Source organism: Haliotis rubra, unplaced genomic scaffold (assembly GCF_003918875.1).
Source record: "Haliotis rubra isolate DU_JTF1 unplaced genomic scaffold, ASM391887v1 Scf1, whole genome shotgun sequence".
NCBI classification, from domain to species: domain Eukaryota; kingdom Metazoa; phylum Mollusca; class Gastropoda; order Lepetellida; family Haliotidae; genus Haliotis; species Haliotis rubra.
Window position 1 is genome coordinate 2355309 of NW_025764891.1, and position 19393 is coordinate 2374701.

Below are 19393 nucleotides of genomic sequence, written 5' to 3' on the forward strand. Positions count from 1 at the left end.
AGTGCAATGTTAAAGAATGGGAGTTAAGGTTAACCTTAGTAAAGGTTGCTTCGTGAAAGGAGCCCCTGGTCAGCGAGCCTGACCACCTAAGACAGTTAGTCGCATCTAAGGGAAAGTATGGGCAGCTGAGGCTCAGTCCTAATCTGGATCTTCTCGAGTTAACTGGAACGTTTGTTCATGCACAGTTGCACGTTAGAGTCATAAATCTTAACTGGATTTTATCTGCAAAAGTAAACATGGGAACAAAACTGTGACTGTGAGGTTTGTAGGAACATATTGCGATATGACAAGAGAGTGATCGAATCAGTGAGTTTAGTTTTACGCCCACCTAGCAATATTCCAGCTATATGGCGGCGGTCTGTAAATAATCGAGTCTGGACCAGACAATCCAGTGATCAACAACATGAGCATCGATCTGCGCAATTGGGAACCTATGACATGTGTCAACCAAGTCAGCGATATTGACCACCCGATCCCGTTAGTCGCCTCTTACAATAAGCATGGGTTACTGAAGATCAATATTCTAACCCTGACCTTCACGGGTAGATATGACAAGAGAGTGCTCCAATGGGGCAAGATAGTCTCATCATTTCACGAGCACCTGGTTCATAACTGACTTAATTCATAAACATTCATCACACAATAGACAAGGCATTTACTCGTATAAACAATAGGTATCATCACTAATTCCAGTGATCCATTTATACAATTTCCACTGAATGGTTTTTGTAGCCTCCATTTTCAAAATACAACAAAGTGCATCCGAGCCATGACCGAGGAGCTGAATAGAATTAACCAAGACACAGTCAAAATACAGATAATGTTCAATGCTATTTTAATGGCCTACCTGCACTGGAGAAAGGGAAACACAATCATGTCAATGCATGTTCAACTACATGGATTAATATATTTTAAATAGTCTTCTAAAGACGATAATAATCGATAAAGAATAAAGCCTCAACAAATATGCCTTGTCACACCCGTGTCGTTGTTCGTGGGTGTGACTTCCGTTGATCAATGTCACAGAAAGGACAAATTTATTCATTATTCATTGCACTGTACATTTCTTCCTATACACGTACATGGCACAGATTAATGTGAGTCTGTTTCTTTTTGACCATATATCTCATTTCAGACGGACAATGCACATGAATAAAAAGTAATCAAAAACTTTTTAAGGCGTATTAAGGCGCCTACAGCGTAGACTTCTATATAGTTGTACCACTGTGTGCGTGTCCTGGTTATTTCTAGAGTAGGGAGTACAGCGGGTGTGTGAGTACAGTTAGTCGCCGCTCTCAGCAATACTCAGGAAACGTCAGAAACTGACGTCACATACTACTCCCTTTCATTGAGTCGAACTTTGTTTGTGTTCGTTGTGACGAGCGAAGGCTTTGACCACAAACACTGGTGTGGCCATGACGGTATATTGTGATAGAACAATAAACATTCTACTGTTACGCGTTAGCGTGCAAGCCTCACATCCCACACACATTTCAAGGAAAAGCTTTCTCTCGGCGGATAAGGCACAGGTCAAGTGACATGTCAATATTTGCATTATGACTTAGCTTATAACTTTACCTAAAAGTCACCCGACATTATGAAATCCGTCTGAGAGGATTGTCTAGTTCTGTGTATTTATTAACGTTTTTTATCGACTAAAACTTCAACCATGGCGTACGGAGAATGTGCGTGGTTCCTTTAATAATTCCAGTCTTTATCTTTGTTAAATGGGAGGAATTAAATGCAAGTATATATTACATAAAAGGAACGTAGCCCACGTGGGTGGACGTGGGCGTGGCATATGTTGGGCGCTATGTGGAGCTCTGGAGTGGCAAGATAACATTTGACCTTCCTTTGTTCATTCAGTCCCTTGGCAAATGTCAGATAGAATGTACCAAGACATGGTGCAGGTTGCCCACAGATTAAAGTGCACTTACATGTCAACTTGTCACACAAAGCGATAAAATCACAGGTCCCAATCCGCGCTTGTTCAAAAGTAAATTTGGCGTAACGACTGAACACTTTCATCGCTAAGCTGTCCCACTGCCCCTTATTAACAGGTGATAGGCATTGTTTATTAAACACTATCTCATTACTGCATCTAATTATGTTTGTGGATGACATAAAGATCATTACATTCGTGGTTCATCATTCAGACTACATGTATAAGAGATTGGTGTCAGAGTTCATTTCAATATTTCTTCACTCTATACAAAGAGGGTAACTAATTAAAAAAAACCCTATATGTTAAGATTTAGTATTTTTTGGGCTGAAAATGACATTTTCATATTTATCTTTCATTTTGACAGTATAGCGCAAGGTTTGTTAGTTGTTTAACGCTGCATAGTATTCCATCTAAATAATCGAGTCTTGACCAGACAATCTAGTGATCAACTACATGAGCATCGATCTACACAACTGGTATTCGATGACATGTGTCAACAAAGTCAACATAGCGTAAGGACATGGACAACCTGGTATTGAATCACTGGTTAAAATCGTACATGGTGTTTGTGAAGGTTCAACTGGCTAATTATATACCGGGTACTATTTATTGTGGCGACGTCACTGGGAGGATTTGCCGCAGAATAGGTCTAAAGTATCCCATGACTGGTAAGATCGGTTAAAACTGAAAACCGATTGGCCGGGCTCTTTGGTTTACTGCGTGTCCTGACAACTGGACTATTGCAGCTAAATTCACTCACTCACCTAAGGGCAATATGTTTCTGCCGTTACAAGTATCAAAGGTGTATTTTGGAACTTTAATTTGCAGTTGCATTTTTTCAGCAGTCTTCAACCAAGTAACATTCTGATAACGTTTGTAATCGTTTAGTAAAACATGTTCAAATATATACTTTCTTCTACCAGTCAGTTTTATTGGAACAAGACTGAAAAATACAGATTAATGTATTCTAAATTAATCTGTTTTATACCCCTGCAGTAGTTATCATCTCCGTAACGCTAAAACAAGGGTATACTCCCAACTGGCATCAGTCTGTTCATATGTTATGTAGGTAACTGATTAGATCTTTTCTTTGACATTTTGTTTTTCTTTAATCGGTTTTAAAACTTTGGGCAGCTCCAATTTGGGTACACGGATTTAATTAATTGACTCTCGATTTTTGGGGGGTCATTTTTAATCGACCGTGTGACCAGAAACATGAAACAAGAAATAGAGCCTCTGTTCCTGGCCCTCGATTGTAATGGCTATACTGTTTCATCCATTTGTCATCTCGGTAGCAACATCAAGAAATATGAAATACATATAGAAATAGAGTTCATTAGTTTCAAATGGCAAACTACTGAGTGACGATTCGCCTGTTATTTATATGTAACTTTTACGTCTCAGAAATCGTGATGACGGCGATGAAAAAGAATGGCCGCGCCATGATGAGGCTTGAGAGGATGAAGAAGGAAGACATCAACTTTAACAACATCCACCACATCGCCGGAGGGCCCTACAAGGGCATACTCGTCAGTAAGACAGCTGAGGGTAGGTTAACATTCAGGGATAAGACAGATCGATAATGGTGAGTAAGTTTGGTTCCAGTCCATATCTGGTGTCCCCCGCCGAGATGTTGCTGGAATATTGCTAAAAACGGCTTCAAGCTATGCTCACTCACTCACTCACTTATATGGTTACGTTAAAAGGTTCACAAGGTGACATACCATCATACCCATGTTATACACTCATATACCATTTGTAAAGGTGGGGCGGTGGGGTAGCCTAGTGGGTAAAGCGTTGGCTCGTCACGCGGTAAACCCAGGTTCGATTCCCCACATTGGTACAATGTGTGAAGCCTAATTCTGGTGTCCCCCGCCGTGATGTTGCTGGAATATTGCTAAAAGCGGCGTAAAACCAAACTCACTCACTCACTCACTCACTCACTCACTTTGTAAAGGTAAATTGTCAGTAATTGGTATACGCCGTGTTTAATGTACAATCTGTAATTTCACAGAACTGGAGTCCGTCCAGCCGAGTGAGGGAGGGTAGAGTTTATGGCGTACCTGTTCGTCAAGAATGAGGGTCACAGAGAGCCGGTTCAGGTAAGTTTAAACCATATTCCCAGGTGTATCGTACAAGAGGAATGGTCCCAGAGAACCGGTTCAGGAAGGTTTAACCAGGGATAATCCACTACATAACCTATTCTCCTGGTTTAACCATACTCCCAGGTGTGTCGAACAAGAATAAGGGTCACACAGAACCGGTACAGGTAGGTTTAACCCTTCTCTCAAGTGTATCGAACAAGAATGAGGGTCAGCCAGGTAAGGTTAACAGCTCTTATCGCGTTCATCAAAGGGTCATAGAGATCCTGTACAGGTAAGCTGGCTGTCCTTATCAAGACTGAGGGTCGGCGAGACGCGATACAGATAAGGATAACACCCATTACTTGATTCGTCAAACATTGTCAATCAAAATGAACAATGTCATAGAGAACAATACAAGTAGACGTAGCCCTCTGAGGCGTGTTAAACTGTTTGTTATCAAGAATAAGGGTAAACTAAAACGGTACAGGTAGATGGACACCTGCTTTCAGGTGCGGCAAACGTCCCCAAAACAGTATATTTACACCACTGATATCAGCGTATCACACAAGTATGCCATATGAATGGGCATTATGTGCAGAAAATGGCTCCTTAGCACTCTACATGTATTTGTTGCCGCTTTTATAAAGTCAGTGCAACTCATCGTTTTGATTCCGTAATTGATTAAATTACTCAGTATAAGATGTAATTTGCAATGGGCGTTAAGTAGGAGGCAAAACAATTTGTTTGTTGAGAATTGCGATTGTTTTGTTATTGAGTAATCAATACCCGGAACCGACAGCGTCAATGTGTAGTATCCCCCGGGCTTCGTCATTTCCGTCTGACTTCAGTGAAGACACGTGCTATTGAAACGATTATTGATTCAAAGATGACATCTTACATACAACATAAAAGGATACATATGTGTTCATCCAGTCTGAGCTATGTATTTACGATTGTGAGACTACACGAATGATATGGATAACCCTGTGTTTTTATTGAAAGATCATGCGTTGACAATTCTTTAAACGATTTGCCATGTGAAACCGTGAACCATTCGTATAACCACGTTCCATATTCTACAGGATCCAGTAATATTGGGCATCATAGCGATCTAAGCGTCCTTCCGGTTCGCATCCTTTCATTAGTACAACCCAGATAGCATTCAGACGTTGGCCCAATGTTGGCAATGGTTTTGCCAACATTGCCAACATGGGGCCAACGTCCGAATGCTATCTGGGAATGTGTGCATATTGTCCTGATGTTCAAATTCCTGATATTGCTGGGAAATGGACAAAAACACTCTCACTTGTCCACATTTCAGGATTTGTGGACGCTGCAGTTCTGGTTCCGGGGATCGGCTGATGGGGTGCAGAAAAAGAAGACATTCACAGACTACTTCCAGGAACTTGTGGCACCTGGGACTCTGTCTAAAAGTTGGTGCAATTGGTTGTTCTGTAACTATAGCTCTCAGAAAAAATGAATTTATGTCCGTAATTGGAACCCACACGTGTGAATGTTGTAAAGTTGTGTTAGTAAGGTTGCAAAGGTATTTCAGTTTTAAATGTCGCATTTGCTTTATTCGCCTGTAGTATACAAGGTCCAGCTTCTACAAGGTAATACAATGGCTGGTGGAACACAATTTTATTGCTATATATCATGAAGCCTCAGTCTGTTATTAAAGGGTTCATTTATAGCATTTTACAGGTTTGTCATTCAGTTGGTTTGAATGTTTCAGATTACATTGGTTTCGTTAAGCGTGCCTTAGTGTTGTTGAAGAATTACCGACTGATCAAACGTGTGGAGCTTGAGGTCAAGCAGAACGTAGAGTCAGAACCAGATGAAGACATCCCACCAGTTCGTAAGTAGATGGCGGTTTACTTTAGATTTGACACTAGACATTTGAATGGCCATGTCTGAAGTGGCCCTGTCAATAATGTAAGTACATTCGCCTGGCAATTTGCAGTAATAAAGTTGGTGTATTCTCCCGAGTTAATGCTGTCTACGACCTCACATGTCACACAGAGATACCACTCAACCAAGCATAGTTTCGCACTAACGGTTAAGGTCTTGCTATAGCAGTCGGGCGATGGAACAAGACTGCCTTTATAAATGTAATCTTCATCAGTGTAATTTAAATACTTTTGTTAAATATTCTTATTTCAATATTTCATAGAGCTTGGGCGTAATTCTGCAGACATATTTTTTCAGTAAACCAAATATAAAGTAAAAAAAGTACCAATATAAGGAGCTTATAAAAACTGTCCTAAAACATCATGGGAATATATGTTGATCTGGACTACTTGTCTGACTTACATTTTTAGGAAGCCGCAATGGTTGAGTGGGTTGGATCGCAGTCTTTGTGTCATAGCGATTAGGTGCCGAATATTAATCAACCCCCAAAATTACTGGATTCCCTTCTTTACTGAAAAAGTGTAAACAAAAATATGACATATGTTACAATACATGCCCTTTTAACGGCTGTCTAGTTATATTATCGTCCGTCATATTATAGTAACCATTACGTCTATTGATTATTGTGTAAAAGTCATCATATGCCAATTTATACAGAGTGATGGAAATATACGTTATGGTGTGATTGCTGTTTCATACAGCCACACATATCTAACATAAAAGACGAACATCATTAAAACTTCAAAAATCAGAACCTTGCATCAAAGTCTGACCTAGGCTATAGCCGTGGTTGTATTTTCCTTACACATTTCACAGTGCTCTCTCATTATGAATGTATGGATTTTGACTGTTTTGCTTTCAGAGAGTTTCACCTCTGTGTTCACACCGAGCACCTATGCTTACCAGTTTGTACCGGAAGTCCAAGTTAACAACAAGAACTTCATCACATTCAAGATCAAGGCCGCGGGAGACGCGTTCCTCGCGTTGTCGGCTGTGTACGGCGACGTGGACAGAAAGACGCACGAGATCGTCTTGGGGGCAGAAAACAACACTAAATCCTACATCCGGGACGGCTCCATGGGCGCCATCAAAGCGGAGGCAACCACAATAGGCCTGCTCAGTGAAGACGACTTCCGGTTCTTTTGGGTCAGTTGGAAGGATCACATGATCGAAGTCGGCAGGGGAGCTTACTATGGGAAAAATACCTTCTTGAAATACAAACTTCCGGTGTACAAACAGTTCAACATAAATTGCATGGCCTTGTCGACTGGGCGAGCTTCGAAGGGCCAGTGGGAGTTTGCAGAAATATTAGGTGCGTACATGATTTCTTTATAGCGTCTTGTTAATATTTATATTTATCTATTTATTCAATGCTCACGTGGTGTATATTGAACAGTTAATCGGAAACATCTCCTGCCGGAATTCCGTACTAAACTAAGCAACTAAATACCGTACTTGTCTTAAATGTCGACCAGTGAGGATTTTGTGGTCACTTGGCTGATTTTCTGTCATTCTGATCTGATGACGCGAATATTTGCTCATGCTGTCGGCCAGTAGGTTTCCTAACTCAGGCTCTATATCTTATATAGATTGCCTGGTTATTTACAGGAAGCCGAAATTAAGGTTCAAGTGGTGCTGGTTGTGGCATATAACAAAATCTCTTGCCCATTGAAAGAGTATACAAATTGTATTTATCATTATACAAATTGTATTTATCATATGAGACTGAATTAGGTTTATTAATATGGAGAAGGTTAAAGAAAAGGTAAAAACTGTATGTGTGCCAAAATCGGATTATATAGTGTAGAAGTATATAGTTGCATGGTTGACTCAAAGGTATCTCATTAGTGCTTTAAGTAATGACAAAATATGTGTCACTCATAAACAGTCACTACCTATGTAAATAACGATATCGTAACTTGAGCATTTTTATTCAACACCCGGAGTAAACTTGAATTTAATTGTAAAGCAACACACATACTCTTTGCATATTTGACGCTACAATGTATCATATTTAAAGTTTAAATATTCTCTATTGCGTACGTCCATTAGGGTTGAGTTAATTTTATACTGTACTGACTACATGCAGGTAAGATGTAGTGGTAATTCTATGGGCATGGCTTATTTAGTTCATGTTCTATTTCTCTTCAACCTGTATCGTTCAATCACAGACGAGTTGCCGCAATGGAGAACCTACTCAGGTAGATAACACTCATATCTCCCTCGAGGCGTACCCGCTTCATGTCTTTCTCTGTGCCTTACAGATGATCAGGGTCGACACTGAAAATCGTAACACAAAAACAGCTTATAAAGTATATGCTAATAGTCATATTTTTCATTTATATGGCTAGACCATCGCTGATACTTGATACATACGTAATCATACTATGGATAGTATAGTTGAAGTCATTTTTATGAAGTCATAGAAGTGATGACGTCAAACAGGCCCATAAATATATGATTTAAATATTTGTGACATTCCAAACCACTCCTGCAATGACATCTATGCTGTACACTAGAACTGACGGTTACGTTGTATTTTCAGTGTCGAACTTCTCTGTTTTGTATGTTTTTTGTGGTGTTTTTCGTGTATTTTTCCAGACGTGTCTTTGACATTCATTCCTAGATGTGCTAAACGATTTTATTTCCTGGACTCAAACGTAACTTTTTGCATTAAAACATTTTGCTAATAATAACATATTATTTAACTCTTTAATAAAGGCTACTTATTCCGATTAAGATTAATACTACTTAAATTATATACTATTAACGTCCTTTCCTTTTTGTAAGTTTTTCTTCTGTTTTTTTGTTCTTTTTCATGACATCCTTTTGTTATGTTGTCTTAACTTTGCACTGTTTGTGTATGTTTGCGCGTGTGTGTGCAGAACTTCTTTACAGTAAAGCCCAGTTTGTAAGTCTCTGGAAGAATGTGATTCTACATTAATAAATTCCAATCTATCTACTTCGTTGAACGTTTTATCAATATAATATCATGGATGTTTCATATTAAGTCTCATGAGGGATGTTGCTATTTATTTAAAATTCAGAGTTTGCACGGAACCTGCTATAGTTAACACTGATATCTGTCGTTGTCTTGTCTTTTGTTGTTCTTACTGCTTGTCCCACTTTTCTTAAACCTTTGTGTGGATCTTTTTACTATAGAAGGCCAGTTTTTGGATTGCTCGTTCATGGTTGTTCTCTTTATTCTATCAAGATCGTGGTTCAAATTATTTGGTGTTACATTGTAATATAATACAGGCAAATATTTACTATTGAATAACAATGTTAGATGTATATATTCGTAGAACGTCTTAATTATGTCTTCACATATTTCACATCTTATGGCAAGTAATGATGATTGTCAAGATTGACTTATCGATTTATTAAATATTTGTCCTCAAACATGTTTTGCTGATATGGATTTATTTCAGGTTTGCACTAGTTGACCCACGCTTGTTCTAAACGCGAAGAGATTCCACTGCTGGTGTTGGTGGATGCAGGAACGTATCCTCATATTAAGCAAAGGACGTAAATAATTTAGTTCTACTTTATGATTGCCAGGAAACTACGACAAGGAACGCGCCAGGAAGAGGGAGAAGATCCGGATGAGCCTGCTGTGGTTGGCAAAGAAACAGCGCATGCTCAGTTGTCTGGAGGATGCTTACCCCAACCCTGTGCCTGTGACGGAACTACTTCAGTACGTGGTCACTGCATTATACCGACTAGTATTTGCTTGGTTTAACGCCGCACTCAGCAATATTTCAGCAAAATGGCGGCTGTCTGTAAATAATCGAGTCTGGAACAGACAATCCAGTGATCAACATCATAAGCATGAATTTACGCAATTGGAATACGATGACTTGCGTCAACCAAGTCAGCGAGCTTGACTGCCCGATCCTACTAGTCGCCCCTTACGGCAAACATGGTTTGCTGTTGTAGGAATTTCACGGCAGATCAGTATGAAGATGTTGTGCCGTTGTGATAGTTGTGTGACCTGCTTGATTGTCTCTGATAATCGTCGATGGTCATGCCATTAAACAGTAGTTTGGACTCGATAATACAGATGCGACTGTGGTAATCGACTGATAATTGCTCACTGCGTCGTAAAACAATAATCACTCAAACCAATTACTTATGTTATGTAGTTATCTAACTAGTATCCAAATCATGTTTTCAGAAAATATACTTATATACTATTCAACATTTGACAGGGATAATTATATTTATTTAAATATAGAACTGACAAAAAAACTGACGTGCAAATGGAAGTAGGCTGAAAAAGGAAGAAACGCAAAATGGTTACCCAATGATGATGTATTTATCAATTTCTTATAAATTATAGGCGATGTGTCATACTGATGAAAACCTCACTTTTCAGTCTAGGAACGTTATCGATTTTATATGAAATCCAATTTTCAAGTGTATACTCTCTTCTGCCCGTGTTCTGTGAGAATCAGTTGTGTGTATCACGGAAAGATATGACTTATCCCTATCATAGGTGGTGTGGTATATATCCGAGCAGGGGACATTATAGCAACCGTTACTTCCGGTACACACACATGTCCACGTGTTAACATTGAGCTTGTTGTTCTCAGGAAGTGTAAGATCAAGTCCTCGGACTGCATTGCCGCCGTCGTGATGCTGAATGAGATGCGGAAGAAGGGGTTGATACAGGAGGTGGAGAAGGAGATCTGGATGCGGGTACAGTCCGGCGAGCTGAACGCCAAACACGGTACGTGCTACAGCAATGCCAGGGTAGTCCAGTAGTCATGCCTTTGACTTCCACGCTGTCTATTGTGGGTCGATTCCAAATCCGGAACGCCTAACATGATACTTTCTGCCAGTGCCAGAGTCAAGGAGAAGGCCAATAGTCACTGTCCTTGCCGTCCTGGCATTCAATAGTAGGTCGATTCATAGTCCCAAGTGGAAAGCCTAACATGATACGTTTGGCACCAATGCCAGAGGCGAGGGGTAGGCCAACAGTTACTGCCAAGGCTTCCTTGCATTCGATAATGGTTCAATTCCGAACATGGTTATAACGATACACAATTACTACAAAGTCCATTTTCAAAAGCAGAATCCACTTCCACAGCTAAAGCTAAATCAGAGGGTTACATATTGTCAATATTGACCTTCCTGTTCATCATGAGTACTATGAAATAGGGGCACTATACAATATAAACCATATATACAGATGTATAAGTTATATTCACCACAACGACATGTATTTCACGATGAAACTTGTCAAGAATAACAGCTGTTACAAATAAATAATAGGATACTGAGAAACGACACTGATATCACTCTCACAGGTTAACTACACACATCGTCTGTGTGAGCTATACATACTACTCCACTGTTGATATTGATAATATTAATCCTTCCATGGTACAAAACTAATGTTCATAATATGTCAACGTATATATTAATATAATGACATTTCCGATAACCCACATGGGTACAATGTGTGAAACCCATTTCTGATGCCCCCGCCGTGATATTGCTGGAATATTCCTAAAGGCGGAGTAATACTGAACTCAGTTACTCACTCACTCTTTTAACCCCATATGAGTTTAGAAGATTCATCAGAAGGTAACATTAACCTAGTATAACTGGTGGCATAATGCTCAAAAGAAATTAACGAACATCAGATGGCATGACCGTTTAACAATAGCTAGGAGCTTCCATGGAACACCACCATGTGATCTTTAACTTCTTTGAGTAGTATACTTGAAGCGGGCACCTGGGTCACGTCAACCTCAGTACTTCATCAGTGTTACGTATCACCTGCTTCGGTCTGAAGGGTGTATCAGTTATTTAAGGCCCCTTTCCACCGATCGATCTCACGCCAACTGCTGCAATTTCCGTACATTGGCATGAACAACCGCTGAAACCGGTCTCTGAAAGTCGAGGCCGTTCCAAAGATTCTAAACAGTTTGTTATGGAAGTCTCAAGAAAAACAATATATTGATGCTTCCATGTATTAGTTTGTGTCGTTTGTAATGGGAACATTCCCAGCTATGATGCGTGAGTGTGCTGTTACGTCGCTTTAGATATATACAACAATATCAAGGTGGTGGATCTTCAGACACAGCCCTTCCACATATTCACCCATCGAAATCGAACTATACCCACTAAGGTACTCCCCCTCCCCCCTCTAGAATACCTAGAGTCCGTCCACAGAAACACGGCTGAATGCTACTCAACTTGGAATAGGAATACTGTATTTCTTCACATAGTTGACTTTAAACCTACGAAGTAAGCGTCTACGATCTGTTCTACTTCAGCGTCCATCCACACCTAGCTGACCTTGTGACACTACTTAAATATGTTTATAGGGACGCCAAACAAACTCGACCCATCTTACAAAAAGACATGCAAATGTGTAGTGAATGAGTGAGTGAGTTTAGTTTTTTGCCGCATTTAGCACGGCGGGGACACCAGAAATGGGCTTCACACATAGTACCCATGCGGGGAATCGAACCCGGGTCTTCGGCGGGACGAGCGAACGCTTTAACCACCCGCACATGTGTATATCATAAGGAATCAACTGGTACATGGTGAAACAGCACATTCAGATTGGAGTCGTGTATGTTCATGTGGTTATATAACAGACGATTACATAAATTGTGTTTCCCGCCAGAAAACAAGGTAGTATGGCGTGTGGTAAAATATAAATATTCCTTTCAAAGTTGAGAAATGTCTGATGTAAATGTGTTTGAGCAACACATGATCACATTCCGTGTGCTTGGCGCCAGAAATCACCTTAATATATCGTGGGATAATATAACATACCTTTCAAAACAGAGAAGTATTTGATATACATGTACATGTGGAAGGGCAACAGATGATCACGTGTGTTGTGTTTCCCGCCAGAAATCAAGTTGGTGAAGGAGATGCCGACGTTGACGGGGAAGGAGCAGCCGACAATTGGCATCATCACGGGCCTGTTCTGTGAGAAGCTTGCCGTGGACGCCATGATGGAGGACAAAACAACATATGTCAAGTTCAAGACTGAAGGTGGGTACGACAACATGGCTCGTATTGCATCAAGTAGTCAGGGACAGATTCCATAGGGGCCCACTAAAGGTATTAATATTAGAGATGTGGATCATCGATTAGGGATGGGTAATTTGGAAGGGGGGCACTGGTTCCCACCCATCCGCCCCATTTAACCTTATTTTTTCAGGCCCCCACCCACGTCCCTTACATGTAAAATTCTATCATGCCCTCACCCCGTCTGTTTACATCTAACAGTCGTTCATGCCCCCACCCCGTCCATTGACATGTGGGGGCGGTGGGTAGCCTAGTGGTTAAAGCGTTCGCTCGTCACGCCGAAGACCCGGGTTCGATTCCCCACATGGGTACAATGTGTGAAGCCCATTTCTGGTGTCCCCCGCCGTGATATTGCTGGAATATTGCTAAAAGCGGCGTAAAACCATACTCACTCACTCACTCACTCACTCATTGACATGTTACTGTCTTTTTTACCCCAAACCCACGCCCCTTAACTGTAACTATTGTTACCCATCCCTTTTACGTGTAACATGCAGAAGTCATATTTCATGTAGTGCTCCGCCTCCCTCCGTTCCAACCCCTACACATACCAATCCTTTATTAGCGTCACAGTTCTCATCATTATCATCGATAATACTTACACATATCATTATGAGACTGGTCTTTCATGTTTCGTAAAACATGTAATGCCATTAGGGAATCTCATTCTACACTCACTAATCGTTCAGTACGTACACAGATATGTTCTCTTCCGATGAACCACCTACGTAGAATTCCGTAGTAATTGTACCCTTTTAGCTAAAAAGTACAATAAAATCGTTAGGAATACACAGTGCCATTTAGAATAACTTTGTGTGTTGGCGATTATGTGCCTGACTCTTAGGGTGTGGGTTAGAATTCCAGATGGGACTCAACCAATAAATGCACTAGAATCTGTAGTTGACTGAGAAACTGTAACCCCAAATATAAACATTTTAATAAAATTTCGTATTTGCCAACAAGCAATAATACACACAATGTTCTAACATATGAAAATGTACATATAAAGGTATACATATATGCATCTAGGGTGCGGCACCACCATTGGTGAGTTATGTTTTAAAAGAATTCTCAATTGTTTTGTTGATTTATTTCGTCGGTAGTGTGTTTGTTCAAGCTATTTTTTATGGGTTTTTTATTTTTGTTTCATTTTTAGGCAGACATCATTTACCAACTGGAAAGTTTTGTTTGTTGCGAATGTTGTAGTTTTCTCGTAGTTTTATATCAAAATCGTCGTGTTTTCAGTTTGTATTTTGTGTACGCCCCTTCATAGATCAGTCAGTCATTGTTCCTGCTCCTGTACTTCTAATAATTTTTGCATGTTTAAATATTTTCTCCTTTTTTTTCATTTAAATCAACTTTCCTTCTAGTCCATATTTCTGTCGTGTTTAGACTTCAGGGGCACCTGCATCTGTGTCATTTTCAATACGGAGATTATATGCAGCTTGTGAGTAGCTGTGGACGCAGCCGTGCGTCACTGATGCCGGCGAGAATGGGAGCATGCTGTGCACTGACCTGCAAAGCACACAATTCGATTATCTCACAAATTCACTTCTCCCAGTTGCCAAGCTTCTCTTAACTGGAACAAATTCGGGTTTTGTAAAGTAATGAGATCGCCGAGAGCATATTTTTTAACACTAATGTATTCTTTTGATAGCGTTCAGATTGGACTTGTCTCCATCCAAAACACAGAGCAGATGCTGATTTCTGAATTATGCGCCGTATCAAATGATTGGAAGCTTCTGACTTGGAAGATTATTAAATCGGACAAAGACCGTTGACATATGAAGGCTTCATAGTAACATGGAACAAAATGGCCCAGACACGCTCGAAACCTTATAGCTATATGTGAATGGTCTCCGATGATCCACAGAAAAGCTCCTTCGCATGTTTATGAACGAACTTACGTAAAGCATACCACGAACGCACTGAAGCTAACTACCGTATTTCATCTATAGGACGCCATCAATAAATTTTAATTAATGCTGGCGCAGTGGAAACTCACTACATCACTGAATCCGACATGCTACAGTTAAATAAAGTGTACAAACGGTCATCATTAATCACACACATTCCACAGTTAGAGACCCGACATCTGTTTTGGACGGTGTATGAGCCGACGTCATTTAGAGGCGATGTGTTTTTGATACCCATCGTGTAACGTTAAACAGATGAAATACGGTAGTTACAGACCTGAAATGTAATTGCAGATTAATATATATGTTCTTTAGAAATGTTCTACAGTAAAGGGGTTATTTAACGTCCTCAAAGACCCTTTTTGTACAGGGCTTTTTAGTATCATAAAGTTTAGTCAGTTGCTGACAGTTACGCTTATACCCGCATACCGTAAATGCTTGAAGAGAGTAACGTGTATTGAGCACTCGTAGGTCAAAATAGGAAGCAAATATTTATGAAGTGGTCGCTCACAAGACTGAGGGCCTCGGTTTTATTCCTATAGCTGTGTTTGTTTGTTGTTTGCCGCTGCTCTGAGCAATAGTCCATCTATATGGCGGCGTAGATCGATGCTCATGCTGTTGATCACTGGATTGTCTGGTCAAGACTCGATTATTTACAGACCACCGCCATATAGATGGAATACTGCTGAGTGAGGCGTAAAACTAAACTCACTCACTCACTCACTCTTACAGGGGAGTCCCAGGTGTACACGTGTGGGCGCATCGGGAAGTTCGTCGTGGTGTCCACCAAGCTGTCGAGGTTGCAGGGCGGACAAGGTGCTATGATTGCAGCAGAGAACACGGTCACAAGGCTGTTAGGTAAGGACGAGTGACTTCCCTAAAGTGTGGATACACTACCTGGAGTAATAAAGACTACTTCGGCTCATGTTGAAGGTTATCTCGTCATAAATACGATCAGTGGAAACACTGGAAGACGTATTGTATAATTTTTGACATACATAGACAGCACTTATATTTACAAACAATGCTCTCTAAACATAAAAACTGAAGCGAATTACAATGCTTTAAGATGTCTTAGCGGCCATTAGAGGCTATTCGTCTTTTGTGAGCTCAATTTCAGGGGGGGAAAGCTGAAAATACAATCATTTCAATAATTTGTCTTGACATGTTCTTGAATTGAAGACTGAAATGTAAACATCCCTAACACAACATAAAGCCACGAACAACAAGTTGTAATATCGTTAAAGACTAAGTAGGGGTGTGTTAGAGCTATTAGATATATGGAATTTTTCCAGTCCGTTTAAAAATACTATTCCGAATTGAATGTGGGATTGGAGGGTTTGGTAGCTCTGCATGGGAAGGGTGGGTTCGAGTAGAAGATTCGGCCTGGTTGGTCCTTGGTGGGGAGCAGTGGGGAAGGAGGAGAGAGATGGGTTGGGGGAGGGGTGTAGCCTTGGTTTGGTATCCCTACATGTGTACATTGAGTAACATGTGTGCAGCATATTTTCGGTGTCCCGTATGAGATAAATTATTGCCAAATGCGGCGTAGAAACATACTCACTCTATATCTGGTGCGTCGTTACCATATCAGAGCTTCTGGTTTTAACAAAGTGCTAACCGTCAAAGACTTACATCGCGTAATGTTTTTATCAATTTTTACACTGCTGCATAAACACGCGAAACAGTGTATTTTTGAAACGTCACTAGCCAGAGGGGCGAGTTAAGTAAAATGTTACTTGGCCACATCATACTTCACTGGCCCTGCAAAATATCAATATCAAAATGCACATCGGTCAGAATTGGTGTGATGTTTGCTAATTGAAGATAGCAAACGTTATATTTGTATTGTAATGGTTCCTAACCTCTTTGGCTCAATGCTATTCGCATTTTTATATAGCGATCTTCGTGTGACAAGAGATAATAAAAATCACGAAACTTTTGCGGACGGATTTTTAACACCTTACTAATTAACTTAATCATAGTCATGTGCATTATATAAAGAACACATTATCTTAGATTTTCAGCTTGCCAGTCGGGATAGCTTGAACAATATGTTACTGGCCCGATTCACAATCAGCTATAGCATTTGGCTAGCGGGCCAGTAGCTATTTCGAACGGTGACCTGAAATATTGTCAAAAGCAGCGATAAACCTGACTCCACCACTTTACTATCTAATTATTACTGCATGTTTCAGGAACATTTAGCAGAATTGATCACGTGTTCATTGTGGGCTGTGGTGGCGCCGTTCCCCACTACACCGACTACACCAAACACGTCCGTCTCGGGGATGTGGTCGTGTCGATGCCGGTCGACAGCAGTGGAGCTATGTACGTGTATTGTCAGAAGGTGGAGAGGCTCCAGGGATCACACGGCTATAGCTATATGACCCGTGCATGGGATTCGCGAGACCAGACTCTTCAAAGCGCTGTCAAAGACTTACGCAGAACCACTGAAATGAGATCCCATGAGCCGAAACCCTGGGAATTGTATGTTGAAGAGGGGAAAACTAAACTCAAAGGAGAAGAATCCAACTTCCATAGGCCAAACATTACGACAGATAAGCTGTACGCCACGAAACGGGACGGCACTGTTCTTCAGTACGAGCATCCGCGCCCACGGAGCATGTACGGAAGTGCGTATCGGGAAGGGCAGATGAACATCCGGTATGGCGTCATCGGTTCGGGCAAGATCGTGGCGAGGGCTGAAGACCTTAGGCAGGATTTCTCCCAAATGAACAATGTAAAGGCATTTGATGCAGAGTATGACTCCGTGTTGGAGTCCCTTGAAGGTAATCGCTGTAACAGCTTCCTCGTCGTCAGGGGTATGTGCGACTATATCGACGGTCAAAAGAAGGAATGGCAGCCATACGCGTCACTAACAGCGGCAGCGTACATGAAAGCTGTGATTATGAACTTGTAAGCACGCCAGTGATAAACTACCAAACTAAAAATGCGAAGTCCTTCCCTTGACCTAATCATTCCACCCTGTCCAAAATATGTCAAAACGATATACTGTTTCAGTTTGACTTAAATGTCATATTTTACAGTTACTAGAAAGATAAGTGTGATGACACTATGGTTTTTCACATTTTTGCATAGAATATGTTACAGAATTGATACTAAATGATGTGGTTTACATGAGTTGAAATCAAATTACATCAGCTTATATTCGTACATTTTTAAGTAAACGTCTTTTGGCATTTTCTTTCTGTCTACACTTGGTGTTAGGATTGTGTACATGTCAGGTTTATGCCTACAACGTCAGTGCTACAGGTGTTACAAAGTTATTTGTTTCTTATAAGAATAAAAGTTTTGAGGTTTCCATTCGTTTTACTTTTATGAAAATATGTTTTATATTAGCCATATTTAATGCTTTTAGTTGATACTTCTTTGTCGCCATACGCCCATTGTGTTTTTGTAGGCCATATATTGGTAGACTATATAAATTCCCCTTTATACCTTTGTTAGTGTTTGCTAGATTCTCTTCTGGCTGTTTATGGAACAACTCATTATATTTACTCATTTCGTCCCCGTGCATTGAATTTAGAACATCTTTCAGCTTGTGCAATAATGAACGTTATAAATTAATCTGTAATACAAATTATTGAAATAAACTGTATATATTTTCCGATATGAAATGGTGTAAATATTTTAATTACATTCTGGTAATTTTGTCATGATGTATGAATTCCTTGCCATGTGTTTAGTGCTGTCTGGAAAAACATACATGAGGTGGTCATATGTTCTTTCTTCTTGTGATCGTTAAACTTTTCAAAAGCCACCTAACCTAAGATGGTGCTTACTTATATCACAAATTGTTTTCATGGTGATGTTCTCATTGTCTAACATCGATTTTCTTGTGTCAGTAAATATTATACCTCCTTTGATTGTGCATGCATATTAAGTATTGTACTTACTACAAGTGCATTCCACATACTATGTAAGGTCAGTGGTCATGAACTGGGCACAAAATGGCCTTTCACTTGATTTTCTTGGTGCTTTTAAGAGACTTGACGAGTCAGTTGAGTTGTACAATAATAAAGTATATTCCCACCCTAAGATGATCTGTGTCAGTTATTTATGTGTTATAGTTGACGAAGAAGAAATGGAACTGTTTCACGCACCTGCCGAGAGTTGATAAGCAACAGTCCAATCAGCGATCTACAGTCGTTGTGTGAGCCAATCAAAAGCTGAGCACCGAACAATAATTGCGGCGGCATCCCATATGAGTGTGAATGATGGATATCATCAGTGACTTTATGTGAGCGGATGTTGTAAGCGATCCCAAAGGGTGGAAATGTTTGCGTGTGATAGTTTGGAAGAATTCAGACTATTTCACTATTTCCTTACCGTGAATAAAGTGAGTGAGGTTAGTTTTACGCCGCTTTTAGCAATGTTCCCGCAGTATCACGGCTGGGGACACCAGAAATGGGCTTCACATGTTATACCCATTTGGGGAATCGAACCCGGGCCTTTTGAGC

The 19393-nt window shown here is 40.3% G+C and overlaps 1 protein-coding gene across 3 annotated transcripts in view; it reads left to right on the forward strand.

Moving 5' to 3' along the window:
• Positions 1–18971, forward strand: part of LOC124267339 — a 46033-nt gene extending 27062 nt beyond the window's left edge. Inside the window, exons 2-13 of one of the 3 annotated variants that reach the window (XM_046702356.1) lie at positions 3350–3493; positions 3960–4047; positions 5351–5462; positions 5765–5887; positions 6803–7252; positions 8112–8141; positions 9502–9637; positions 10536–10672; positions 12817–12960; positions 14026–14043; positions 15645–15770; positions 17108–18971. In XM_046702356.1, the coding sequence (XP_046558312.1) occupies positions 4000–4047; positions 5351–5462; positions 5765–5887; positions 6803–7252; positions 8112–8141; positions 9502–9637; positions 10536–10672; positions 12817–12960; positions 14026–14043; positions 15645–15770; positions 17108–17832 (2049 nt within the window). In that variant the 5' untranslated portion in view covers positions 3350–3493; positions 3960–3999 and the 3' untranslated portion in view covers positions 17833–18971. Of the gene's footprint in view, positions 1–3349; positions 3494–3959; positions 4048–5350; positions 5463–5764; positions 5888–6802; positions 7253–8111; positions 8142–9501; positions 9638–10535; positions 10673–12816; positions 12961–14025; positions 14044–14152; positions 14174–15644; positions 15771–17107 lie in introns of all 3 variants that reach the window. The other 2 variants (XM_046702285.1, XM_046702421.1) reach the window with 2 other exon arrangements.
• Positions 18972–19393: the final 422 nt, after the last annotated feature.